A 27,154-nucleotide genomic window follows, 5' to 3' on the forward strand; every position below is an offset into this window, starting at 1 on the left:
TGTGACTGTCGGGGTTCCCCCTTTGCACACCCCTCTGAGACCCCCCCCCCCCCCCGGCCACGTTCCTGGAATCCTCCCTTTGCATCCCCCTCCGTGCATCCCGGGGATTCCCCCCTTTGCATCCCACTCCGTCCGACCCCGGGGTTCCCCCCTTTGCTCCCCCGGTGGCGGCCGCCGCTCCCGCCCCACGCGTGGGCGGCCCTTTGCGGGGCCCGTCCCCATCCCCGTCCCCATCCCGTCCCCTCCCGGGGCGGTGCCAGCGCGGGGCGGAGGCGGAACGAGGCGCCGGAGCCCAGCCCGTGTGTCCGTGTCCCCCCTCCCCGTGTCCCCGCAGCCCCGCCGCGATGTCGCGGCCGCTGTCGGACCAGGAGCGGCGGAAGCAGATCAGCATCCGCGGGATCGTGGGCGCCGAGAGCGTGGCCGAGCTGAAGCGGGGCTTCAACCGGCACCTGCACTTCACCCTGGTCAAGGACCGCAATGTGGCCACCCCACGCGATTACTACTTCGCCCTGGCCCACACCGTGCGGGACCACCTGGTGGGGCGCTGGATCCGCACCCAGCAGTACTACTACGAGAAGGATCCCAAGGTGGGAGCGGTGGGACATGGGGGGAGCCCCTCCGTGCAGGGCGGGGTGCCGGGAACCCCCCACGGTGGGTCCTGGGTTGTGGCTGGGGTGGGATCCATGGGAACCCCGGGGATGTGAACCCTCCCTCCGCGCTGGAATAGCGGGATTGGCGGGGCTCGGTTTTTCGTGGATTTAGGGCTGTTCCGGTAACTTTTCCGAAGAGGAGGGACTGGACTTTACCAAACGAGGCCACTGTCCTTTGCTTTGCAAAACAAACAGAGCGCGGCTTGGCCGGGAGCGGGGTGCAGGGCATGGGAACGCCGTTTGTTGTCCCGCGGCGCCGGCGTGGGTGCTGTCTACCAAAACCAACTCCAAAGCCTTCCCGGGGAAATTATTGGAAAGGCTTAAAGGCACCCGAAGCCAACCACAAACAGGTCTTGTTTAACACAAGTGATCCCAAGCGTGAGAGATCCGGTTTGTGCAGGAGTTGCTGTGCTGCTGCTCGTCCCGCTGGCTCGCTCCGGGCTCTGCCGCGGGGGGATTAAGCCTTAATCCCTCTCCTGACACCTGGATGTCCCTGTCGGCATCAATTTCCTCCCTGCCAGCACCTCGCTGGGACCGTGCCAGCCGCGATAGCTCAGCACTCCCCCGTGTTGTGTAGGGGTGAGAAAAAGGAGCTTCTTCCAGGCTTTGGAGCCGGGACTCTCCCGTCCGAGGCGTGCTGGGTGCTGTCTGCCTGAAGTCGCTGCTCCCAGCTCTGCTGGAGTCAAACCAGGAATCCCAGCGGATCCTGCACAGCACATCCTGCCCGTGGCCAGGAGCGTTGGAACGACACGATCTTTGTGGTCCCTCCTAATCAAAAAAATTTTAGGACTCCAGGATTCTATCCCACCTCCACTCCCGGCCCGACCCCGCGCAGGTCCTGGGGAAACGTGTCGAGTCAGCGACTTCCCCCAGCCTAAATCCTTCCTTAAAACCTGCCGGTGCTGACGCCGGCGCACGGCTTACACAAGGCCGGACCGGCCGCATCCTGCGCCCGCGGTGTCAGCGGCAGTGTCCCCTGCTCCAAGGGGACACCAGAGGAAGCCCCATGTCCCCGCAGCCACCGCCTGGCCCCGGCAGCTCGCTCGGTTTTCCGGTGGCTTTGCAGCCCGGAGTGACGTGAGGAAACGGCTCCTCTTTAAAGTTTAACTTTGTGCCGCCTCTGGCGTGCGCGGGCTGACCATCCTGGAGCTGTCCCCGCTCTGGGACAGGGCAGCGGGGCTTGTCCAAATAAAACAGCCTCTTCCCAGTTTGGGAAAGAGCAGGAGAGCAGGGCAGGGGCTGCAGGGCCACCCAGGAGCCACAACCCTGAAATTCCTGGTGCAAACCACCCTGCTCTGTTGAGAGCTGGGGTTTTTCCTGTTTGTTTTTGAGATATCACCCAATAGCAGCTTCTGGAGTCCAGGGGAGCCTCCTCCAGCCCCGGGAAAGGTGACCATGGGGTGGTTTTCTCTTCCAGAGGATTTACTACCTCTCCCTGGAATTCTACATGGGGCGGACGCTGCAGAACACGATGATTAACCTGGGGCTGCAGAACGCCTGTGACGAGGCCGTCTACCAGGTGAGCATCCCACGAGGGGTGAGGACATGGACTGGGAGGGCTCCGTGCTCTCCAGCTCTTGGGAATGTCCGTGTTTTACCACACTGGCTACAAACCGCTCCCTGAGCCACTTAGGGAATAAAGGCTGCTCCAAAGCCTGCCCTTGAAAGGCCAGGAGCTGCCCAGCCTGGGAGCTGCGTTCTGGGGAATGCAGAGGGATCCCATGTCCTGGAAGGAAAACTGGTGGTTCTGTGGATGAGGCTGTCCATGTCAGTGGCAGGGAGGAATAAAACCTCGAATTAAGCCCAGCTGGGTGCTGGCACCAGGTGGCACCGGGGTTATCAAAGGGTTTTGGGTGGCTCCCTTTGTCCCCACCCTGTCACCTCTTGTGTCATCAGAGGTGGCCAAAGTGGTTGCACAAGAGGAGGAACAGCTTTTGTTCAAACACTTCAAAGGAGAGGAACTTATTTTTAGGGGGTTTTAAATTTTTTATCCCCACTTGTGACCAGGGGACGTCAGGGCTGGGCAATGGACCAAAGGTTTCCAGCTGAGCTCCCTGAGGAGTTTTGCATAGGCAAAACCACTTCCTCCTACAGCACCCCAGGCTGGAAAATTTAAATTTCCCTGGAAAAGGGGTGTAGATGCTTCTCACCCTAAAGGGTGATGCCTGGACTTGGGAGGAAGGGCACTGGGTGCCTGTTCCTGAGGATGGAGGTGCTGAGGGAGCCGGAACACAGCACTTGGATCGCATCCCCAAGGGATGGGGGTGCTGGGGGAGCAGGAACACGGCACCCAGGTGCCATCCCCAGGGGATTGGGATGCTGGGGAAACAGGAAGACGGCACCCAGGTGCCTTCCCCAGGGAATGGGGGTGCTGGAGGTGCAGGAATATTCCACCCAGGTGGCTGCCTCAAGGGATAGGGGGTGCTGGGGGAACAGGAACCTGGTGCCTGCCCCTGCAGGACTGCAGCCATGGAGAGAGGGAGCAGGCCTGGGAATAAGCCCTCAGAGCCCTTGGAAGTGTCTGGGACCCCAAAAGCAGCATTCTGGTTATAGCTGGGTGCTCCCCACCCCCAGATCTTGCCCATGGCGAGGTCAAGGATGTGAATGTCCCTTGTAAAGCCTGGTGGAGTGACTTTAAACACGGCAGATGACCCCTGCCATGGCACGGATACACAGCTGAGGGGGAGAGAGAGCAGCTGCTTTGGGTTCAAATCACAGTGTCCCACCCACAGGGATGGGTCTTGTGGAATTGGGTGCCTTCTCAGCCCTCCTGGAGCCCACCTGCAAGGGAGTGTGTGCCAGCAATGCCTCCCCTCTGCAGGGCTGGGCACCCTGAGAGTCTCCAGCCCCTCTCCTTCTTCTCATCTGTAGCTCGGGCTGGACATGGAAGAGCTGGAGGAAATCGAGGAGGATGCTGGGCTGGGCAACGGTGGTCTGGGCAGGCTGGCAGGTGAGTGAGCCCCTCCTTGGCACATCCCTGAGGGTTTTGCATCCACTGTGGGAAGTACCTAATCCTGGGGGATTATTGGTCCAGCCTTTCCAGCACAGAGCAAGGTGCTGGGTGGCTGCTGGCCCCGGCTCCTGTCCCTGTGGGGCCTGTGGCTGTCCCAGGGAGAAGAATCCATCTGCCAGGGATCCAAGGGGGGCCCAGCTCACTGCTCTCCTCTCTCCTGGGCAGCCTGCTTCCTGGACTCCATGGCCACGCTGGGGCTGGCAGCCTACGGCTACGGCATCCGCTACGAGTACGGCATCTTCAACCAGAAGATCCGGGATGGGTGGCAGGTATGGATGGAGATGTGTGGCCCTCCCTGTCCCCTGGCACAGTCAGAGCCCCTGGTTCACCTCCTCCCCCTCAGACTGGGGGGTACAGACACTTCCCCTCAGCTTGGAGACTGCTGCTGCTGTGATATTTAAAATTTAGCAGATATTTTCTTGAACAAATTTAACTTCTTAAACCAGTGCAAGCTCAAAGCATCCATCCCTCATCCCCATCCACAGCACATCCTACCCAGGGCCACCCCGAGGGCTGCTCTGTGGCTGCCTGGAGCGGGTGAGGATGGAGCAGTTGTGTCTCTGCTCCTCGTGGAGCAGGGGTGGAAGAGGCTGGTTTGGAAATGGAACATTAGCAGTGCACTGAGAGAAACCTTGGCTTTGTCCCCATCCCCATGGAAGGCACCCAGAGTTCAGGGTGGTGCCTCCAGGCTCACCCTGCAGTGCCAAAATCCAGGTTTAGGGCGGACAGACTCCGAGCATCCTCCCCTTTGCCATGCACAGCTGGAGCCTTTCCCAGCCGTCCTGCCCCAGCCATTCTCCAGGTGGGGAGATCCCCGGGGCTGGGGGACCCTGTCACTGCTCCGGGTCCCTCTGGCAGGTGGAAGAAGCCGATGACTGGCTCCGGCACGGCAATCCCTGGGAGAAGGCCCGTCCTGAGTACATGCTGCCCGTGCACTTCTACGGCCGGGTGGAGCACTCTGCCTCTGGTGCCAAGTGGATCGACACCCAGGTAAGGGCTGGGGACAGGAACATCCCTTTCATGGCTTGTCCCGACATTTGGGGAGCTCTCCCTGGCTGGCTGCACCCTGGGAATGAGTCCTGCAGAATCCCTGCCAGGAAGGCTGGGCTGGGATGGAAAAGGCAGTGGTGGGGCAAGCTGGGGAGGAGATGGAAATAGGGATGGGGATGGGTTTGGCTGCTCCACATCTGCAGCCAAACTCTCCATCTGTGGAAGTGTCCACGGCCAGGTTGGAGGAATCTGGTCTAGTGGAAGGTGTCCCTGCCCATGGCAGGGGGGTTTGAACTGGATGGACTTTAAGGTCTCTCCCAACCCAAACCATTCTGGGATTCTATGAAATACCAGAGGCAGCTCCAGCAGGTCTGTTTGCCATGTGCAGCCCTAAATTAAGCTGCTCCTGACCTTTACAAGCCCCTCTCCATGCCTTGAGTGCTTCTGGTAAATGCCAGCCAGCAGGCAGAGCCAGAGGGGTGTCCCCGTGCAGGGGTACCAAGCACATCCCCATCCGTGCAATCCCGCGAAGGTGGACACCACCCTGAGCTCAGCCCTGAGCAGGAGGCTCTGTGGGATGGGAGGGCTCCAGGGGGGGCAGGGGGGAATCCCAGCCCAATTCCAGCTGCCCTGGGGATGTCACAGGTGGTGCTGGCGCTGCCCTACGACACCCCCGTGCCCGGGTACATGAACAACACCGTCAACACCATGCGCCTGTGGTCGGCCCGCGCTCCCAACGACTTCAACCTGCGCGACTGTAAGTGGGAGCTGGCGGGGTGGGGAGAGGTGAGGGGGCCCCACGGCCTCCTTATCCCTCCTTATCCCTCCTTATCCCTCTGCTCCTCCCCAGTCAACGTTGGGGACTACATCCAGGCTGTGCTGGACAGGAACCTGGCGGAGAACATCTCCCGGGTGCTCTACCCCAACGACAACGTGAGTCACAAAGTTTTAGGGAGTCCCTGTTTTAGGGAGGGATAAAGAGTGCCCAGATGGAGGGGGATGGGGAGCAGCCCCTCCCTCCAGGATGCTGCAGAGATGGTTTTAGTTGTGTTTCAAGCTGCCTGCAGTGCTTGGATGAGGGTTGCTGCTTCTTACCAGGATGAGTCTGTTCCCCTGAGCTTTGCCCAGAGCGAGTGGGGATGAGCAGGTCCTGCTGCAGAAATGTTCCTTGAGTCTGAAAATACAGCATGAAGGCAAACTGCTGAATGCTGCTGGTGTTACCCTGGTTGCCCTTTGCAACCCTGGGACCAGAGGTTGTGCCTCAAATTGCACTTTGCACCCCAACCCTCTTGCTCTGGGAGTTCTTGCCAAGCTGGCACAGAGATGTAGTGGGATGCACAACCCTTCCCTAGCCACAAACCAAGCTGTGGAGCAGGACAAAAAAATAAATGGGAAGCTCTCCTTGCTCTGCAGCCTGTTTGGGGCAGGTCCTGATGGTGTTTTTCCCATTTAATCCTCCTCCAGCCTTCCCAGCTGGTGAGGAGAGCTGGGGACACTGCAGCTCCAGTGGTGAGGTTGTCTTCTGCACCTCTTCCTTTGTAGACCAGCAGGTTGATGTTTTGTGCTGCACAAACGGTGGTTAAATCCTTGTCTTGGAAATAGCTCCTGGGTGTTACAGCTCCTATGGCTTCCCTTCCCATTGTCCTGGTACCTTTCCTTGCAGCCAAAAAGCTCAAACCACGGAGAACAGGTTTTGACAATGCTCAGCTGGGATTTAACCTGTTCGTACCAGCACTTCCCAAACCCCTGTGCTGGAATCTGGGAAGCAGGAAGAGTTGGGGTTTACAGCTGATGCTGGGGGAAGCACAGAGGGATCACACCCTGGGATCACCTTCCCCCAGCAAGTGCAGTGAATCCTGCGGGAATCCTGCAGTTCCCTGCTCCTCTGCCCGCAGTTCTTCGAAGGGAAGGAGCTGAGGCTGAAGCAGGAGTACTTTGTCGTGGCTGCCACCCTCCAGGACATCATCCGCCGCTTCAAAGCATCCAAATTCGGGAGCACAGACAGCGTCCGGACCGTGTTCGATTCCTTCCCCGACCAGGTACGAGCCAGGACTGCTCTGACCTGTGCCTTGGAGCTTGTTTCAACACCTCCCAGATGCTGCAGAGGGTTGCAGACCCTCCATAGGGTTCCCAGTGTCCCCCCTGTGTCCCCACGTGCCACCCTGCTCCCCCAGGTTGCCATCCAGCTGAACGACACACACCCCGCCATGGCCATCCCTGAGCTGATGAGGATTTTCGTGGACATCGAGAAGCTGCCGTGGGATAAGGTAGGGACACCCCACCTGCCCCCTGGAGGTCTCCTCCACTTGCACCCACGTGCCCACGGTGGAGGAGCCAATTTTTGTGGCTGCTGGGAATGATGTGGAGCAGTCAGGCTGGGTTTAACTGGTGGGGACTGGGAGGAGCTGGCTGGGTGTGGTGGGAGGACCATGGGTGGGTTCTGGCACCTGAGGTGCTACTGAGCACTGGCTCTTCCCTGCCAGGCCTGGGACATCACCAAAAGGACCTTCGCCTACACCAACCACACGGTGCTTCCCGAGGCCCTGGAGCGCTGGCCCGTGGACCTGGTGGAGAAGCTGCTCCCCAGGCACCTGCAGATCATCTACGAGATCAACCAGAGACACCTGGATGTGAGTGTCTGGGAGCGTGCCCCGGACAGGGGGACGGGGATGTGCTGTCAGGACAAGGGGCATGCACAAACTGATGATGTTGGGTGTGTGGCTGGGGGATTCCAGCTGCTATTTTGGGCAGCTGACATGTAGGAAAGCCCTTTCCCACCAGCACATTGCCATGCTGCAGTTAGTGACCACCGAGAGGCCTCACCTGTTGCATCAGGGACTTGAGAGCTGGCATTTCTTTGCTTCCTAAATGCTAAATTCATCCTAGGAAAGATGATGTTGGGAGTGCAGAGGAGATGGTGGTTTGACCTCCTGGTCTGGCAGTACGAGGCTTTTGCCAAAATTGCCTCACTGGCCAGTGTGTGTCCCCAAACCCCTCTTGGTGGGGACTTGGGGGGGTCCTTCTGTCCAGGGACATCTGTGCTGGGAAAGGTTACCCTTTGGAGGGGGTTTGCACTGTCACAGCAGAGTAAAAGCCACTGCTCTGGCTGGTGTCAAATGCACTGGGGACACTGCCATGGCCCCTCCTCGTAAGCCATGGGGTGGGACATCCCTCAGTGCCACCACCTCTCACCACCTCTCCGGCTCCACCGGCAGCACATCGCGTCCCTGTTCCCTAACGACGTGGACCGGCTGCGGAGGATGTCCCTGATCGAGGAGGGGGGCATCAAGAGGATCAACATGGCCCATCTCTGCATCGTGGGCTCCCACGCCGTCAACGGCGTGGCCAAGATCCACTCCGAGATCGTCAAGACGCAAGTGTGAGTGAGGGGAGGGAGGTGGCGGTGGGTCACCCTCACCATGGAAGGGGTGGTGGTGCCAGGTGGGCGAGGCTGGAGCTGTGCCATCCTCGCCCTCGCAGCTTCGAGGATTTTGCGGCGCTGGAGCCGGAGAAGTTCCAGAACAAGACCAACGGCATCACCCCGCGGCGCTGGCTCCTGCTCTGCAACCCGGGGCTGGCGGAGCTCATCGCGGAGGTACCGGCGTGGGGGGAAGGCGCTGCGCCCGCTGACCCTTCCCTGCTGAGCCCAGGGTGCCGTGAGAACCTCAGCCATTTACGTCTTCTGGATGGTTGAGGCGTTGAGGGTAAAGGGAGGGGATTCTGCTCCTCTGCTCCGCTCAGGTGAGACCTCACCTGCAGAGCTGCCTTCGGCTCTGGAGTCTCCAACAGCAGAAGGACGTGGAGCTGCTGGAGCGAGTCGAGAGGAGGCCGTGGAGATGCTCCAAGGGCTGGAGTCCCTCAGCTCTGGAGCCAGGCTGGGAGTGTTCAGCCTGGAGAAGAGAAGGCTCCAGGGAGACCTCAGAGCCCCTTGCAGGGCCTAAAGGGGCTCCAGGAGAGCTGGAGAGGGACTGGGGACAAGGGCTGGAGGGACAGGAGAAGGAGGAATGGATGTAAACTGATAGAGGGCAGGGTTAGATGGGATATTGAGAAGAAATTCTTTCCTGTGAGGGTGGGGAGGCCCTGGCACAGGGTGCCCAGAGAAGTTGTGGCTGCCCCTGGATCCCTGGAAGTGGGATCCAGGTTGGACAGGGCTTGGAGCAGCCTGGGATAGTGGGAGGTGTCCCTGCCCATGGCAGGGGGTGGAACTGGACGATGTTCAAGATCTTTCATCCCAAACCATCCCACCATCAGCACGTGCCCTTGCTCCTGTTGCAGAAAATCGGGGAGGACTACGTGCGGGACCTGAGCCAGCTGACCAAGCTGCACGAGTTCGTGGACGACGACCTCTTCATCCGAGAGGTGGCCAAAGTGAAGCAGGTGAGGGGATGCGGGCAGGGGGAGCAGAGAGCAGGGGCTGATGTTCTCTGGGGGCTGACGTGGTCCCTGCCCTGGCCCAGGAGAACAAGGTGAAGTTCGCGCTGTACCTGGAGAAGGAGTACAAGGTGAAGATCAACCCTTCCTCCATGTTCGACGTGCACGTGAAGAGGATCCACGAGTACAAGCGGCAGCTGATGAACTGCCTGCACATCATCACCATGTACAACCGTAAGCCACCACGCCCCGAGGGCACAGCTGTCCCAGGGCTGCACCAGCACCCCTGTGCCCCCCATCCCGCAGTAACACTGCTGTTCTCTCCAGGAATCAGGAGGGATCCTGCAAAGCTCTTTGTGCCGAGGACAGTGATCATTGGAGGCAAGGTAAGTTGGGTCAGGAGTTTTAGACATTTTGGAAAAAGTCCTTGGAAGCACCCTGGGGGGTTGTGGGGGCAGATGTCTCATGGGGCCACGTTGCTACTACTCCCTGACAGGAGAGTGCAGCTGGTGGGGGTCAGTCTCTTCTCCCAGGGAACAAGGAACATGACAGAGGAAATGGTCTCAAGCTGTGCCAAGAGAGGTTTAGATGGGATGTTAAGAAAAATTTCTTCAGCAAAAGGATGGTCAGGCATTGGAACAGCCTTCTCAGGGCAATAGTGGATTCCTCATCCCTGGAGGAACTTAAAAGCCGTGTGGATGTGGCACTTGGGGACGTGGGTCAGTGGTGGCCTTGGCAGTGTGGGGGGAACAGTTGGATTCGATGATCTCAGAGGGCTTTTCTGACTTAAACAATTCCATGATTCCATGATTCTGTGTCCATGAAGTTCACCAGAGAGCGCTGGAGTATCACTGATTGGCTTCAGCTCGAGCACAGCACTGAGTTTGGGTGAGGTTTGGACAACCATCTGCTGTCTGTGGTCATGGAAGCCCCCAAAAACGTTGTGGGGTAACACGTGTTGGATTAGGTGATGGGAGCAGAGATGAGCAGGTTGTTCCCTGGACATGTGGGAGCTGGGTGTGCCTCACCTGCCCCTGGCACCAGCCCTCCTGGCTTACCTTTGGCTTTTCCCCCAGGCTGCTCCAGGATACCACATGGCTAAAATGATCATCAAGCTCATTAACGCCGTGGCTCAGGTGGTGAACAACGACCCCATGGTGGGCAGCAAGCTGAAGGTCATCTTCCTGGAGAACTACAGGGTGTCCCTGGCAGAGAAAGGTACCCTGGGTGGGACACGCTGTGGGGAGGTGACGTCCCTCTACCCCATGACTGTTCACCATGGTCCTTCAGCGGGAAACAAACCCAAAGCTGGTCACCACAAGCCCCTCGTGTCCGTGTGTTTTGTTGGCAGTGATCCCTGCGACCGACCTGTCGGAGCAGATCTCCACGGCAGGCACCGAGGCCTCAGGGACGGGCAACATGAAGTTCATGCTGAATGGGGCTCTGACCATCGGCACCATGGATGGAGCCAACGTGGAGATGGCCGAGGAGGCTGGAGAGGAAAACCTGTTCATCTTTGGCATGAGGGTGGAGGATGTCACGGAGCTGGACAGGAAAGGGTGAGGGCTGGGGATGCCACAGGGCTGCCACCACAGGTACCTGGGGCAGCACCGCCTCATACCCCTTTCCCTCCAGGTACAATGCCCAGCTCTACTACGACCGGCTCCCCGAGCTCAAACAGGCTGTTGACCAGATTAAAAGTGGCTTCTTCTCCCCAAAAGATCCCAACCTCTTCAACGATGTGGTCAACATGCTCTTCCACCACGACAGGTGAGGTCCGGGGTGCCATCCATCCCCGGGGCTGGGTGTCTCCCATGGCTACATCGGGGTGGGACCACATTGCACATGGGTGATGCTCCCCAAGGCATGGACTCTCCATGGATGGCCCTTGTCACGTTATTGCCTTTGGGTACGCAGCCCTTCCAGATGATTTTAGGCATCTCAAGGGCTTTCCTGGCCAGAGCATTGGTCAGCCACGAGCATTGGCATTGGAGAAATGCCTTCCCTGTGTGCCCTCCCAGGGCATCCAGGGTTCTCTACCAACAAGACATAGGGAAGGGAAATTTGGCTGGAGACTTTGTGTTGGAGGACACCTGTCAGAGACTGGATTAGATCGATGGTCGAGCCGGTTTTGGGGTGCTTAGGACGCCTGAGTGTGCGTGTGGTTGGGGTCAGGCCTGGCTTTCTGCTGAGGCAGTGCCCAGACCCCTCAGCCTGGTAGAGCTGTCAATCATGGCACCTTGGAGCGGGGGGATTGTGCTAACCGAGCCTCTGATTGGTCAGATTGCCAATCAATCACACGGGGCAGCATCAAGCAACATCTGATTGGTCGAGTAACCAGAAGTCCTGCCTAGGGGGCGGGCCCACGCAGGCCACGGGTATAAAAGGGGCTGAGGGGGTGCGGCCATTGTGGGCTGTGAGGGGTTTTTTGGCGTTTTCAGCTTATCCACGCTGGAACCCAGGAGCTGGTAGCTGTAAATGTGTTTTTCTGTACCTTTTTCTATCGTTCTCTCTCCTCTTAATCCTTTTTTCATGGAGCTTTTTGGGAAACATAATATCTTAGGGTTTTAAAGGTTTCTCGGTTAAACGGGCTAAGCAAATGCTAAATAAATTCTAAGTAAATTCTTAATACTAAATTCGTGCTAAGTAATGCTATGATAAGTGGTTTTACATTTAATTCGGTGTTGTATTTGCTCCTTTTGCCAAAGTTTCCTTAATTTTTTTCTATTTTTGCCGGTAAACTTTTGTGTGATTTTTTTTTTCACCTCTTGAGAATATCTGGTGGGGGTTTCTTCTTTGCACCAAAACAGAGTAAAGGAACCTTGAGTTTAACCCCTGCGTGTAACAACGCCCTGGATCAGGCCAGCCCACCCTGCTCCCACCTTCCCCTTTCTCCTGCTCCTGACTCTTTCCTACTTCGCAGGTTTAAAGTCTTTGCAGACTACGAGGCTTATGTCAAGTGCCAGGAGAAGGTCAGCGAGCTGTACCTGGTGAGTGCCAGCCCGGGGACAGGGCAGGGCAGACGCAGCATCCCATCCTGGAGAAGGGACGTGCCCAGAGATGGGGTCCCGTGCTGCTGCAGGGGATCCCTGGCTGAGAGAGAGCCGCCCACCCCATCCCACCCCTCTCCTTGCAGAACTCCAAGGCCTGGACCAAGATGGTCATCAGGAACATCGCGGCGGCCGGCAAGTTCTCCAGCGACCGCACCATCAAGGAGTACGCCCGGGACATCTGGCACGTGGAGCCCTCGGACCTGAAGATCCCCCCGCCCAACGAGCCCCGGGACGCGGGGCAGGACAAGACCCCCAACGGGACCGCGGCGTAGGGGCCGGAGCGGCGCCGGCCGGAGCCAGGGGCCGCGAGCAGGCGCGCTGTACAATTCTCCGCTGTCTGAGTCTCTGTGTTGCTGCTGCTGGCTTTCCGTAGGGGTGGGCAGAGGGGGAGGGGTTTTTATAACCTAAGTGTCGTGTGGAAAGCGAAACCACGTCGCCCTGTTGCTTTGCATTAGGTGCTAAAAAATAAAAAAGTGCCATTTGGAGTCCGAAGGGGGGCTGCTTGCTGAAGCCTAAAATTAGGGCCGGGCTTGCTTGCACCAATGCTCACGCAGGAAGAGGGCTGGCCTGGGGTGGGGTGGGCAGCACAGCTGGACACAGCTGTCTGGGTGCTGCTGAAGCAGGAGAGGGAGGTGCCAGCCCTGAGGCACCCGTGCCAGGCCCGTGTACCCCCAGGAATGTCCCATGGGATGCTCCCGGTTGCAGCTCTGGTGACCCAGAGCACATCAGGGTCTCCATCCCTCGAGGAACCCGCAGTATCCTTGGAGGCAGAGGGTGACTTAAAAGTTTCTCAATAGTTTTTATTACTTACAGCAGTAAGTTCAGTGCCATGGGGGGGTCCTGGAGGGGATTTGAGGGAGCATGTGATCAGTGCAGGCAGTAACTGGCATCACTTCACGTTTAAGAAGTCTCTGCAACAAAATGTAATAAATCTCACACTCACTGACCCTCTTGTGCTGTGTCAGAGCCTGATTTGTGATCCCTGCATGCAGGGCTCAGCTGGGCTTGGAGTATCTCTGCAGGGCAAACAGGAGCTGGTGTCCCCAGGGCCACCTCCCCAAGCCACCCAGCCCGAGGACAGGCTCAGGGCATTGGGGAGTGACTGAAGTTTAGAAAGTGATGCCAGCAAACACCGTGGGGAGGGGAAGGAGCAGGGAGCAGGCAGCTGTGTGCTTGCAGCAGGAGAGGAGGCCAAGGCTCATCCTGTGCCCCCCCATTTCTGGGGAACAGCACTTACTTCACCAGGGCAGGCAGCTCTGGGTGGAAGGAGATGTAGTCGTGGCCCAAGCCCAGCTTCTCGGGAAAGGTAATGAACTTCACCTTGGACTTGTCCTTGTAGGCTTCGCGTGCTGTCTCATAGAGCTGCCACGGGGCAGGAGCGCGGTCACTGGCACGAGCAGGGGACCCCAAACCCCTTCTAGGGGCTGGCCATCCCCTCTGGCCACTTCAGCCCCCCAAAGCCAGGCTCAAAGCCCGAGTGGCAGGTGCCCACCTTACGTCCCAGCTTTGGAGGCACGACTCCGTCATCTTCTGCGTGCAGGATGAGGAGGGGGCAGCCCAGCACCTTCACGCTGCAGGCAGCAAGCACAGCTTGAGGACTCTCCCCAGAGCCAACAGACCCACAGGAGCCTCCCCAGTTCCTGTTAAAATTCCCACAGCACCCCTCAGAGCCATCCCTGGCATGCCCACCTGGGTGATGCCCGTGCTGCTTGTCCTGGCACGGCAGCACCAAGCACCCTAATCACCTTAACCCCCAATAATGGGGTAACCAGGTTTCAAAAGCACCCACAACTCAAATGGAATTTGGGCAGGCTGTGTGTGCTACAAGGAACAGGAGCAGGAGGTGCCCAAAAAAAGGCTGGTGGTTTGTGGACTTTGCTCAGTAATCAAACTGATACCTGACATTATGCAAATAAAAGTCACTCCTGAAGTATGGGTAAGGTGGGTAAACACAGAAGAGTGCAGGGATTTCAATGGGGTGAGTGACACCTCTCCTACCCAGGGGGTTCTGGCATCATTCCCACAGCCCCAGGGGACGGCTGTGCCCCTTCCCACCAGGAACTCACTTCTCATCACTGCGGAAGAACATTCCTGCCCGAGCCAAGGAGTCCAGGATGAGGTACTCAAAGCCCGGGAACTGCCGGTAGATCTGGCAGGGAGAGAGTTTGGGGTGCTAAACCATGGCTTGGATTCCACTGCGAGGGGGGAATCCAAGCCCCAGGGAGTTCCACTGCCCCAGGGAGCTGGGGCTGACACTGCTGGGGGACCCCACAGGCAGAGCTTGTCACCAACTGGGGACCCCAGAGGCCGAGCCCCCTCCTGTCACTGCTGGGTGAGCCCCCAGGCAGAGCCCCCAGACTCACCTTGGTGAGGGGGATGTTGGCGGCCGCGTCTCGGATGTTGGTGTAGGGAGACTCCAGGACAACGGCATCAACCTGGACCCCTGAGGGCAGAGTGAGGTGGGAGTGGGCATGGCTGGGGGGGCTGTCCCCCCTGCCAGGCTGCTGCCACACTTCCCTCCCAGGCAGCAGAGGGGCCAAGATGTCCCCATCGCAGTAAGGAGGACAGGGAGGGCTCCTCATCTCCTCTGCAGCCCCAAAATCAGGCCAGGGCAGTGCAGAGCCTCAGGGTGACACTGCATGGGGACAACCCTTCCATGCTGGCCCTTACCTCGCTCCTCCTGCAGCTTCCTCACTGCGTTGGTGGCAATCCTGTGACAGGAGAGGTGGCAGTGAGGGGGAGCAGCAAAGGGGGGGATGCACAGCTCCCTCAGATTCCCCCTTGTTGGCTGCGTTTGGCTCTGCAGGGGCCTCTACCAAGCGGCTGCTCCAAGCCCTTGGTCCATCCCCGGGTGGCACCAGTCTGGCAGCAGTGTCACAGGGCGGGCTCTGATGTGCCACCATCCTGCCTCCTGCACCTACCCTGTCCCCAAGGAGTGTCCCCAGAAGAGGATGCTGCTGTTCCCACTCCGTGCTTTTGCCCAGTCATAGAGTGCCAGGACATCTGTGGTGAAACCGCTCTCTGTGGGGTGTCCACTGGAGTCCCCATAGCCTGTGGGGGACATGGCTTGGTGTCATGACCCTGGTGGGGACAGATCCTAACAGGGGGATCACCCAGTAAGAGGCAGAGGGACAACTTTACCTCTGTAGTCGAGAGCCAGGATGTGGAAGTCAGCAGCCCCCATCGTCTGTCAGAGCAGCACCAAGTTATGTCCTGGCAGGGGATGCACCCCAGGACCCCCAGAACGGCCTGTTCTCTCTGCACAGGGTCTTTCTGGGACCCCCAGAGCCAGCAGGAGCCTTACTCCCAGCAGATCCCAGTGTCCCCACAGGGCACCACTTACCTTCAGGAACTGGACGCGGTGACTCGCAGCCCTGATGGGGAAAACGGGGTTAGAGCTTGGGGAGAGCCCAAGGGACCCTCACTCCAGCACCAATGTAGGTGAGGAACCAGGGTGACCTTATCCCAGGAGGGAAGAGCTGGATGCTGTGGGCTGGGTGGGTTTTGACCTTCCCCTTTATTTTCTAGGGATTTTCCTTGACTGCTGGGGTCAGAAACCACCACAGCAGCCCCAACCCCACAGCACTGCTGGCTGCTGCATCAAGTTTGCTGCTTCTCACCTCAGAGCAGCCACTGCACCTGTCCTGCCCTGCTGCAGCAGCACCTCAGGCACTCACCTGGTGCCCCCATTGCCGTGCAGGTAGATGATCACGGGGTGAGCATCAGCAAGAGCCTCCTCGTACCAGCGCTGGTCCTTGCCCTGCGCCTCGGCCCCTCTGCTGCCCGGCACCGTGTGCCTGGGGGGACAGCGGGGTTACCCGGGGGGGTTCCACCAGGACGCTGCTGTCCCACATGGAATGCTGTGGGGATATCCTGCTCACCAGATGCCGACGGTGACGCCCGGCTCGGTGGTGAGGCGCAGGCTGATGGTGTTGCTCACCAGCAGCTCCGGCCGCCGAAAGTCCACGAAGAAGGGGAAGGCCACTGATGGAGAAATCATCATCATGCAGAACCCTCCTACCCAGCTGCTTTTATACAATTCTTTCTAAATCAACGTGTTATCTGTTTGAAATGATCAAGGGCCATGCTGAGCCAGGCGAGCTCAGCCCTGTGCCACCTCCTCGCACCCGAATTTCCAGCCCCGCTGATGCTGAGCGTGCCCAGGCGTGTTGTAACTCCAGGCAGCAAACAGGGTGAGCAGCACCACGTTATTAGAGCTTGCAAAACACGGGAAAAGATCCCTCTGTGCCTCCTCTGCAAGCCCACGGCACAGCAGGAGTCGGAAAAGCGCTGTCCCGGTGCCACCCAGGCACCAGGCACGGTCCCAGCTGTGTTTTGGGGGGGCTGCAGCAGCCAGCTGAATCCCTGCAGGGGTTCTCCTGGCTGGGACAGCCCCAGGATACTCACAGAAGTTCAGGTAGACAAATTTGGTGAGCACGCTGGGGAAGAGGCGAACGAGGAAGGGCACGGAGATGTAGGTGAGGAGAGGGGCCAGGAGGAGCGTGCGCAGTCCTGGGAGCCAGGAATGCTGGGCCCTGCAAGGGAGGCATGTGTTAGCACATCCCCACCCCCATCCCAAGGGTTCTGGGGTGCAGGAGAGCAGGCTCCCCATTCCCAATCCCAGTTGGATACAGCTTTTTCCTACAAGGGCCTGAGGTTGGTCCTAATCCCTCTGGGAATGGAAACTGGATCCCCACTCCAGTGCTGTGTTTGGCTTTTGGGGAAGGAGTCAAGGTGTCGGAGCAGCCCCACTGTGACACAAGGTGACAGAGGCCCTGATTTGGTCCCCCACACCCTCGCACGGGATGCCTGGGGACAGGAAGAGCAGCTTCCCACGGGACGCCGGGAGGCAGGAAGGGCAGGGAACGTGCCAGGGCTGGGAGCTGCAACTCAAACCAGCAATGAGGAGCAACCGATACTCTGTGACAACACCCGAGTCCTGGCTGGCGAGGCACAGCCACAGACGTGTCCCCAAGCCTGGCATTAAGAGCTTCTGCAACACTCCAGGGACAAGGAGGAAGGTGGGAAAGGGGCCTGGGGGTGATGTCCCCCAGTGCCACCAGTACCAATTCCAACAGTGTCCTGCTCCGAAGGGCTGTGGGGACACATCCAGCTGCTCTCTGCAGCAGCGGGACACAGCCCCAGCCCCCAGGAGGGGAAAGGAAAGCCGAGAGCTGCAGCTTTCCCTGCACCAGCATCCCCCCTGGGCTAATGGTGATGGGGAAACCAGTGTGGGCATGGGGGATTTAGGGCAGAGGTTTGTGATGGGAGCCAGGCACCGCTCAGTCCCTGCCAGCACATGCACAGGGTCAGCGTCTCTCCTGCAGAAAGCACCCGGTCCATCCCCTGCCCTGGGAATGCTGCAAGACCCTAAGGAAGGATTGCAAAACGGGTGCCAGGGCAGGATGGCACCGGTACCCAGGGAACAGGCACCCTTCCCGGGACGGTGCAGGGTTGCACGAGCCGTGCTGGAGTTACGGGCAGCTCCACAAATCCCAGTTATCCCCCAGGACGCTGGCGCGAGCAGTCCCGCTGCACACCGGTGGAGTGGAACGGGCCCGGAATGCCCTGGAGAAGCGGCAGGGAATTGCCAGGAGCTGCTCTTGGTCTACACCCAGCGCCCGAGTGCGGCTCACACGGCCCTTGCACAACACCGGCTGCAGGTGAGCACTGCCCCGTCCCGACCGGGGCACGGGCCCACCGAGGGCACCTCCGACAGCTGGCACGGTGGCCACACGGGACAGCAGGGTGACAAGCCACAGCACGGCATCGGGGTGGGACACAGCCACAGGACAGGGCCGTGGCCATGGCAGGGTGACATGGGGACATGGCCACAGTACGGAGTCACCGTAATGGCAACATGATACGGGGACGTGGCCACAGGATGGGGTCACGCCAGTGACAGGGTGGCTCGGCCATGGCAGGGGGGGCCGCAGCAAGGTGAGCAGGCCACGGCGTGGGGACACAGGAGCACGGCGTGACGGCCCCAGCAGCGCAGCACGGCCACGGCACAGGGACAGAGCTACGGACAGCGGGGCGCGGCGGGCACGGGGACACGCGGCCCGGGAAGCACGGCGGGGGACGGGGACACGCGGCCCGGGGGAGCACGGCGGGGGACGGGGACACGGGGTCCGGGAAGCACGGCGGGGGACGGGAACACGGGGTCCGGGGGAGCACGGCGGGGTCCCCACGGTGGCCGGTACTCACCGCCCGTGCCGGGCCGCGCCGGGCCTGCCCTCCGCCCGGCCAATGTCGCCGCTGTCGCTCCTGGGGCCGCTGTCACCGTCCCCGCCGCGGCGCCGCATCGCTCTGCGCCCGACAGCGCCACGGGGCCACGCCCACGTCACGGGGCCACGCCCACGTCACGGGGCCACGCCCACGTCACGGGCCATGCTCACGTCACGGGCCACGCCCATTTCACCTGACCACGCCCACTTCACCTGACCACGCCCATGTCATGGGGCCACGCCCATGCACGGCCCGCCCATCGCTCGCCACCGGGCCACGCCTCTCGGCCACGCCCCTGACACGCCCACCCGCGCCTCGGGGGCGGGGCCAGGGCCACCCGCGGTGTCACCGCCCTCGCCACGGGACAGGGGGGGCCCGGCCGCGCTGCAGCCCCTGCCCCCCAGAGCTGGGTGGGTCCCAGGGGTCTCTGGCAGGGCTGCGTCCCCCTGTGCCCCAGGGCTGGCCGGGTCTAGAGGGACCCCAACAGGGTGGCAGTCCCGTGTCCCCCAGGAGATCTGTGGCCTCCTGTCCCCAGGGATGGGCAGAGTTTAGGGGGGACCCCAGAAAGTCTGCAGCCCCCGATCCCCCAGGGACTCCAGAAGATCTGCAGCCCCCTGTGACCCAAGGATGGGTGGGTTTAGAGGGGACAGAAAATCTGTTTAGAAAATCTGCAGGTCCCTGTCCCCCAAAACAGGCCAGGGGGAGCATGGGGCCAGCAATAAGGTGACACACAAGGAAGAACAGCCTTGCCCCAGGCAAGGAGCACACAGGGAAAGCTTCCAGGTTAAAAAATAAAAATAAAAATTAATAAAAGGTTTAACATCAAACGTGGTGTCCCTAGGATTCGGCCAGAGGGGTGGAAACCTGCTGCTGCCTCTCCTGTCCGCTGAGCCTCCCACCTGCAGCTCTGTCAGGATGAGCCAGCTGGACCTTTTCAGGATGAAACTTCCCACCAGGAAAGGAATATCCCGATTTCAGTGGAATTCCCTGTGAAAGCCTGCCAGGTGCAGGAGGATGGGCTGCTGGAAGGCACCCACAGCTGGGCCATCACTTGCATCACCTCACCTGTCAGTGGGGCCCACAGCAGGGACCCCCATAAATCAACTATGGGATGGCTGGGGGCAAACCTTTTCCCAGAGGAGCAGCCACCCGCGCTGGCATTTGGAGCTGCTTTTGTCCATCTGCCCTCCAAAGTAAGACCTGTGCTGCTTTTCCTGAGTTGGAATCGTGGAATCCCACAGTGGTTTGGGTTGGAAGGGGCCTTGAATCCATCCCATCCCACCCCCTGCCATGGGCAGGGACACCTTCCACTATTCCAGGCTGCTCCAAGCCCCATCCAACCTGGCCTTGGACACTTCCAGGGATCCAGGGGCAGCCACAGCTTCTCTGGGCAGCCTCAGGGCCTCTCCACCCTCACAGGGAAGAATTCCTTCTCAATATCTGAGCTAATCCTACCTCAGCAGCCCTGAATGCAAATCCAAAGACAAACAGGTCCGGTCAGACCGGGGCTGTGGGCAGGCGGTTGCGAGTTCCCCATCAGCAGCTGTTGCAATAAGGCGGCACAAGCCAGCCCCGAGCTGCTCTTGCCGTGCCACAGGGGCAGGAGAACACGGGAAATGACCAACAGACCCCCCTGGTTTGGCGGGCAAGAGCTTTCCCCTTCCACCCCCGGCTTTTCCCCATTCCCAGTGGGTGCTGGTGCTGCAGCTGGGGCGGTGAGTTGTGAAGGTGACGGGAGAGGCGATCCCCAGCAACTCCACTTTGATGCCCACAGGAATGGGCAGGTGCCAGAGGGGTCTGGAGTTCCTGAGGGCTGGAAAGGGCTGGCACCGAGCCAGGGAAGTGCAGCGTGCTCACTGGGATGGAGCAACCACCCACATATTTCTTGCCATAAGGAGCCAGCACAGCAAACACGAGGGTTTCCTGGGCTGAAGGGAAAATCCTACAACGGAGTCGGGCAGGATCAGGCCCGAGAGGCGGTGCTGGGAATGCGATTGTGCGGTGGGAGCAGGACGTGGGATGGCAGCAGCGAGCCGCCGCCGAGGAGCAGCGATACCACTGCGGCTTAGCACGGCTCGCCTTTGTTTTGTGCAAAAAAAGAGCAAAGTTTGGGCTTATGTCATTCCAAACTTCTCCCGGCACCAGCTGGGAGATGGGGAGGTTCCCTCCAGCTGGTTGGTTTTGGTTTTTTTTTTCCTACAGCGTCGTTTCCTTTCTCCCTTTGTTCATGTTTTGCTGATGGTTTCGTAGCTTTTTTGCTGATTTTTCGGGCTATTTTATGGCCCTCTTCCCCCTGTCCTGGCCGGGGTGAGGGGTTCCTGTGCCCAGCACGGCACAGCTGGAAAGACCCCAGGAATGCAGGAGCAGCTCCCAGCTCCCCCCCCAGCTCCCGGTGCGGCAGCCGGACTTTTCCTCGCCCCAGAACAAAGCACCTCATTGTTCATGGAAAATGGGAAGGAAAGCGTGACGGAACAGCCAGAGCCAAGGCGAGAGGGTGTTTCTGCAGGAGCCGGGCACCCACGGCCTCGCACAGGGGTCACCCGCTGCCTGCGCAGCCGCTGACCCTGATTTGGGGTGGCTCCGTGCCAGCCCCGAGCCCGCCGTGGATCCACTGGCAGCCGATGTCCAGCAGTCCCGGTGTTTCCCACGTGTCCCGATTTTTGTGGCGTGTCACACGTGACGGTGCGGGTTGGTTGTGCCGAGGCTTCCTTCCTCCGAGCTCGCTGCAAATGCCATCCTGGAACGCAGCTGCTCGCTGCAAGGGGGGCTCCAAAAATAGGTTGGCGGGTTCCTTGTCTGGCACGGCTCCGTGGCTCCCTAGAAACACGCTTTTCTCCTGTGGGAAAACGAGGGGGAAATAAAATCAGGATGCCTCTGCTAACAGCCGGCCCTAAAAATGAGTCAGGAATTTGCGCTGGGATGATACCCAGCGCTCCTGACCGGGGGGGCTGCACATCCCTGTGGGATGGGGACATGGGGACATGGAGCGTGCTGCCTGTCCCCATCGCCCACCCGTGCACGCGTGTGGCTTTGTTGGGTGACAGGGGGGATTTTTCGGGGCTGTCGCTTGGATTAGCGAGGCACCGGCGAGGAGGAGGAGGAGGAGGAGGAGGGTGAGGGGGATAAAGGTCCTGGCACTCGCCGGGCTCGCAACAAAACAAAGCACCAGATGGTTCCAACTTCAGCATAATAACGCGGAGAAAAAGTGTTTGAACAGAGGATGGAAAAGCAAATGTGGAAAGAGAGCGAGAAAGGAAAGAAAGAAAGAAAGAAAAACCCTCGGCAAGTGTCAGAGTAGAAGAAAGCGGTGGAGAAAAATGGCAAATGTTAAAAACCAAGACAAAAAGCCCGTGGCCGGCACAAAGCCGTGCCTGCTGACATCTGTCCGGCAAAGCCTCTCGCCAAGGGCCCCTTCCCTTTGGAGTCACCTTGCCTTGCTTCTGTCACCGCAGGGACACGGCCACGTCCCTGGACAGGGCTTGGCTGAGTGCTGGGGGATGCTGTGCCATGTCCCACAGCCACAGCGCTGCCCCTGGGGCAGGTGGCAGTGATGTGCAGCAAGGCTACCCCTAAATATTTTGTTCCAATTTTTATTACAATATTTTATCACAATACTTTATTACAATATTTTTGAAGCTCTTTGCACTGTTACCTCACACCTCCCAGACGTCCTTGTGTGGTGGCAAACCCAGCCGTGGCTCTGCTGTGGGGTTTGAAGCCTGGTTTCCGATCTGAGCAAGGTTTATGCAACCCCCCGTGCGAGGCTTTTGTGCTCCCCTCGCTCCTCCCCACGAAATATCTTGAACCCGCAGACCGGAGCCGCCGTGAAAAAGGGAAGAAGGCTAAAAAGTCATCTGTCCCCTGGCATTTTCACCCCCCAAAAAAGCAGCAAAATAAGCTCATGCAATTGCTCGAGAGCGGACTGCAGCGTGGGTGGAACCTCTTCTTAGCCACCAGAGAATCCACAAGCCTTGGGGACCGCCGGCTTCCTGCGGCTCGGCTGGCGCTGAGCAGGAGCGTGGGCGGGCGGTGGCTCCAGCTCCAACCGGGACTGCCGAGCTTTAAATAAGGGTTGGAGTTCTGCTGGTGCCTGTGGCTTGCGTGTCACTGCTCCAGGGTTCTCCCCCGGGATGGCTCCTGGGGCAGAGGGGAGTCCCTGGTTTTGTGACTCCCCCCCCCAAAGCGAGTGAGGGGCACGGGTGGGACAGTGCAGAGCCACCACCGGTGCTGGGGTGGTGGAAGGGCTGGATGCCACGGGCACAGCAGCCGTCCTGTGTCACGGTGACACATGGAGACTCGGGTGGGATGTTGTCCCCCAGGCCCAGAGATGGCAGGGAGCCAGGGTGCCATGTCCCCAGGGTGGGGGACAGTGGGGTGACATGGTACCCTGGAATGGCAGGGAGCCAGGGTGCCATGTCCCCAGGGTGGGGGACAGTGGGGTGACATGGTACCCTGGAATGGCAGGGAGCCAGGGTGCCATGTCCCCAGGGTGGGGGACAGTGGGGTGACATGGTACCCTGGAATGGCAGGGAGCCAGGGTGCCATGTCCCAAGGGCAGGGAGATGTGTTGCTGTGAGCTTCAGGCGTGGGACAGCCCAGGTGATGTGCCATTGGTTTTTTGGGACAATGAGGAACTGCAGGGCCATGTCCCCTGGGGTGCAGGACAGTGTGGAGCCGGGGTGATGCCACCCTGGGGGTCAGGACAGTGGGGAGCCAGGGCGATGCCACCTTGGGGGATAGGACAGCAGGGACTCAGACTGATGTCCCCCTGGGCCCAGGTGATGTCACCCTGGGGGACAGGACACTTGGGAGCTGGGGTGATGCCACCCTAGGGTGCAGGACAGTGGGAAGTTGGGGTGACACCAGCTGGGGAAGAGGATGATGGGGAGCCGGGGTGATGCCACTCTGGAGTGTGGGGCAGCAGGGAGTCAGGGTGATGTCCCCGTGGGGTGCAGAATGATGGGAACTGAGGTGATGGCACCCTGGGGGACAGGACTGTTGGGAGCTGGGGTGATGCCACCTTGGGATGTGCGATGACAGGAACTGTGATGATGCCACCTGGGGGGATGGGACATTGAAGAGCCGGGTGATATCACCCTGAGGTGTGGGACAGTAGGGACCATGGTTGTGCCACCCTGGGGGACAGGACAGCAGGGGGCTGGGGTGATGCCACCCGGGGCTGCAGAACAGTAGGGAGTTGGGATGATGTCCCCTGGGGTGCAAGATGATGGGAACCGAGGTGATGCCACCCGGGGGGTCAGGACATTGGGGACCCAGGGTTAGGCTGTCCTGAGGTGCAGGACAACGGGAAGCTGAGGTGATGCCACCGTGGGGGGATATCACAGTAGGGAGCTGAGGTAATGCCACCACGCGCGTGCAGAACAGCGGGGACACGGGGGTGTGCGGGACATCCCAGCAGACCCCCGCAGCTTTCCCCTGTGCCGGGGGGCGTTCCCGGGCGGTGCCGCACAAAGGCCGCCGGTCCCCCCGCCCCGGGGCCGTTCCGCACCCCCGGGGCCGCCCCCGAGGCTCGGCCCAATAAACGCGGCCGCATTTGAACGCGGTACCTCCCCCGGCTCCGCAACGCTCCGAGCGCTCCGCCAGCCCCGCCGCGCCCGCGGGCACCGGCAGCCGGTGAGGCCGGGACGGGGGCGGGGGCGGCTGCGGTGGAAGGGAAGAAGGGGAAGGGGTAGCACCGAGCCCCGGGTGCGGGGGGAGCGCTGTCCGCCCCGGTCCCTCCTCCGCGGGCGGTGCCGGGGCGCAGCCCGCCCCTTCCCGTCCCTTCCCGGCGGGGCCGGCCGCGTGTGCGGGGCGCCGGGACGGGCCGGCGGGGAAGGGGCGCAGCGGCGAGGTGGGTGCCTGGGGAAGGGGCTCTGGAGGGGAGGGGATGCTGGAGGAAAAGGGGGAAATGCTGGAGGAGTGGGATGCTGGAGAGGAGGGGGGGGTGCTGGATGCTGGAAGTGGGGGATGCTGGGGGAAGGGGGTGTTGGGGATAGGGAATTGTAGCCAGGGGGTTCGATGGCGGTTTCAGGGCTGTCTGTGAGTGGGTGCCACGCCAAAGCCCCCAAGGTCCCCTTTGCGCTGGTGGCAGTGGTCCCGCGGGGTGACAGGCACCAGGTGCCGCTCGCCCTCCTACCAAGGGCACCCCATCCCTGTCCCCGGAGGGATGCTCCAAACGCTGGGAGCGGGTTCTGCACCACTCTCGCCGGGCTGAGTCCTGGAAGCAGCCGGCTGTGGCTGGAGGAATTAATAACAGCAGTTGTTTTGTCATCGGCAAAGCTCTCGCTGTCACCAGGGTGGCAGACAGCATCTGCTGTCTGGCCACCAACCGTGGGCCCGTCTCCCTTGGAGCATCCCTGTCAGGATGGAGCCGGGAAAGCCCAAATCCACAGCCTAGGAGGTGCCGGTGCTGGGATTTTGCTGGGTGGGTGGGTGACAGTTTGGGGTGTATCCTGCTCATCTTCCTCATGCGCTCCCCAAAACGGAGCGGAGGGAAGGCGCTGGACGCGGTATCGCCGTGATTCAGCACAGCCCGGGTTTGTCGGAGCCGGCGCGGGTCTGAGCTCCGCGGGAATTACCGAATCCCTCATTTCCCGGCGCGCGAGGCGTCGCTGGATAAATTACCGGCTCGCTTTGTTTACTTCTGAAATAATCAGCTTTGTGCCTCCACCTTGGGCTTTATCGCACCCGGGGCTCCCCGAGTTACTGCAGGGCGACTCCAGCCCGATTTGCAAAATCAAACCAGATGGGCGCTTTGTTTTTCCTTACGGAGGGAAGGCTGGGAGAGAAAAGCCCTATTACAATGCAAATACCGGGCTGGCGTGAATATTCAAACCGCTGCGCTGCTTTTGAAGCTCTTTACATAAATTTATAGTGCTTTTATACGCCATCGCTGCTCTGCTAATCGGGAGTGGAGCTTGGTTAACAGAATCGCTGCTCTCTGCCAACTTTGGAGGGTCTGGGGGTGTTTTGGGGTGCACGGGGAGAGGTGGCATTGAGGGGCAGAGGGAAAATGATGAGCGCGGTCAATGGGGAGGAGGAACCGCCAGCTGTAAGGCTGACTCTGGTGGTGACCCTTGAAGAGCTGGGCGTGCTGTCAAGTGATTTACTGACGTTTAGGTGCTTCATTGTCCTTTTGGGTTTTGTTTTTCCCTTTGCCTCTGGTTTCTCGGTGTGACCCTTTGTGGGGCTGCTGCTCCAAGAGGGGATGGGGTGTTGCAGGGTGGGCTGAGCTGGAAATTGCCCTGACACGATGTGGGGATTTCGGGGTGGATACAGGGACAGGGCACCGAGCTCTTTCTTCTTTCTGGTGACCAGTGACAGGATCCAGGGAGCGGCTGGGGCTGTGTTGGGGGGGTTAGGTCGGATATTAGGAAAAGGTTCTTCCCCCAGAGGGTGCTGGGCACTCCCCAGGGAATGGGCACGGCCCCGAGGCTGCCAGAGCTCCAGGAGCGTTTGGACAGCGCTGCCAGGGATGCCAGGGTGGGGTTGTTGGGGGGTCTGGGCAGGGCCTGGAGTTGGATTCTGATCCTTGCGGGTCCCTTCCAGCTCAGGTCATTCTATGATTCAGCAGAGCCGCTGAGCTGCAGCTGTGATGGATGAGATGGTTCATTAGGGGCAGGGGATAATGAGTCTGAGACAGCCTCAGTTCTGGCTTTCCATCAAGGGCTCAGTAGTCTGGTTTTGGTGGCTGCTGGGCATCTCATAGAAACCCCAGCATTAAAAACTGGGGTCCTGGTGGGTTTTGCCAGCTGTGTTCACATCAGCCCGGTTGTCACAAGTGCAGTGGGAAGGGAAAGTTGCTTTAAAGGGCCCGAGTTGTGGCTGTGTTCCCCAGGACAGAGGGGACACTCTGGAGCAGTGACATCCCAGGAGTGGGTGCTTGCGTTTTGGAGATGACCACAGGATGCTGCCCTGCTGGGTAATTACTGCTAATTGCCAGGCCCTAGTTTGAGGTGAGGCATTTAAGAGCAGCAGCAAAAACAACATTTTCCTCACTGTCCCTTGGAGGTGATGACTTCCAGGTGATGGAGGGCAGCTTGGGATAAGGGCAAGGTACCCCTAGCCCTGGTTGGTGATGCAGCCCATGGGGGCATCCGGGCAGAGCATCCCCAAAATCTCCCTCTTGTGCAGCAGCAAATGTGATTTTGTGTTGGTCCAGGGGAAGGGGGTTGCCATGAGGTGGCCTTTAAGGTCCCTTCCAACCCAAATAATTCTGGGATTCTATAATTCATACTGTTTTCACACCCCTCCCTCCCCCCCCCAAAAAAGTAATTGTCCTAATTGTGGTGGTTTTACCTGCTGATGCCATTGATTGACCAGGTAATCTGTGTCTTCATTAGCTCCAGGCTAAAGTTGATATTGATTCCAGGCACTTAATATGCGAAGCGGTAATTACTGTTTAAGCCTATATTGTTTGAGTTAAATTTAGCTGAGAATTCAGTCCTATCAGGCCCTTACATTGTGTGCTGTGAAGGTTATCTGGCTCTCAGGAGGGGGGTGGATTTAAATGCAGGAAAGAAATGCCGGTGAAAACTTCCTCTTCTCATCATCCCGGAGCTCTTTGCTTCCCCAGGCTTGTAATAAGGAGAACAGAAATAAGGAATAATGTGGTGGTGACTCTCCTAAATCTGCACTTTTCAGCGCTGTCTGCTCAAGCTGGTCATTCTGGGGGGACTTGAGACAACACAGAAGGCCAGCAATAAATCCGAACAAAGTGATGCCCTGAGCAGGGACCGGCCCCTCTCCTCCTCGCGGGGGACCGGGGAGCCCCCGCTCAGCTGCTGCCCGCCTGCCCCTATTATCCCGGCCGCCCTCCTGCATCTCAGCTGCTGGCCCATCTGGAACAG

General features: G+C 59.7%; 3 protein-coding genes across 8 annotated transcripts in view; 2 read left to right on the forward strand and 1 right to left on the reverse strand.

Moving 5' to 3' along the window:
- The first annotated feature begins 248 nt into the window (after positions 1 to 248).
- PYGL (glycogen phosphorylase L) lies at positions 249 to 13,023 on the forward strand. Its single transcript, XM_069018649.1, has 20 exons — positions 249 to 587; positions 2,068 to 2,169; positions 3,522 to 3,600; positions 3,829 to 3,932; positions 4,522 to 4,653; positions 5,299 to 5,410; positions 5,504 to 5,586; positions 6,549 to 6,692; positions 6,828 to 6,920; positions 7,137 to 7,283; positions 7,869 to 8,032; positions 8,134 to 8,248; positions 8,929 to 9,030; positions 9,111 to 9,258; positions 9,352 to 9,410; positions 10,101 to 10,242; positions 10,376 to 10,583; positions 10,660 to 10,794; positions 11,948 to 12,014; positions 12,161 to 13,023. The coding sequence occupies exons 1-20, from the start codon at positions 345 to 347 to the stop codon at positions 12,347 to 12,349; spliced, it is 2,568 nt and encodes an 855-aa protein (XP_068874750.1). The 5' UTR covers positions 249 to 344; the 3' UTR covers positions 12,350 to 13,023.
- ABHD12B (abhydrolase domain containing 12B) lies at positions 12,857 to 18,433 on the reverse strand. Its single transcript, XM_069018650.1, has 13 exons — positions 18,285 to 18,433; positions 16,485 to 16,612; positions 15,959 to 16,061; positions 15,755 to 15,874; positions 15,421 to 15,451; positions 15,219 to 15,264; positions 14,999 to 15,128; positions 14,748 to 14,788; positions 14,441 to 14,520; positions 14,144 to 14,226; positions 13,570 to 13,648; positions 13,315 to 13,439; positions 12,857 to 12,988 (listed from the first exon to the last, which is right to left on the reverse strand). Exons 1-13 carry the CDS (start codon positions 18,380 to 18,382, stop codon positions 12,967 to 12,969), a joined length of 1,086 nt encoding a protein of 361 aa, XP_068874751.1. The 5' UTR covers positions 18,383 to 18,433; the 3' UTR covers positions 12,857 to 12,966.
- A 5,451-nt stretch (positions 18,434 to 23,884) lies between these two features.
- NIN (ninein) overlaps positions 23,885 to 27,154 on the forward strand; it is a 60,913-nt gene continuing 57,643 nt past the window's right edge. For 5 of the 6 annotated variants that reach the window (XM_069018657.1, XM_069018659.1, XM_069018663.1 and 2 more), the window contains exon 1: positions 23,885 to 23,939. The gene's annotated coding sequence lies outside the window, so the exon portion shown is untranslated. Of the gene's footprint in view, positions 23,940 to 24,055; positions 24,157 to 27,154 lie in introns of those variants that run through there. The other variant, XM_069018658.1, reaches the window with a different exon arrangement.

Source organism: Aphelocoma coerulescens, chromosome 5 (assembly GCF_041296385.1).
Source record: "Aphelocoma coerulescens isolate FSJ_1873_10779 chromosome 5, UR_Acoe_1.0, whole genome shotgun sequence".
In the NCBI taxonomy this organism is placed as follows: Eukaryota; Metazoa; Chordata; class Aves; order Passeriformes; family Corvidae; genus Aphelocoma; species Aphelocoma coerulescens.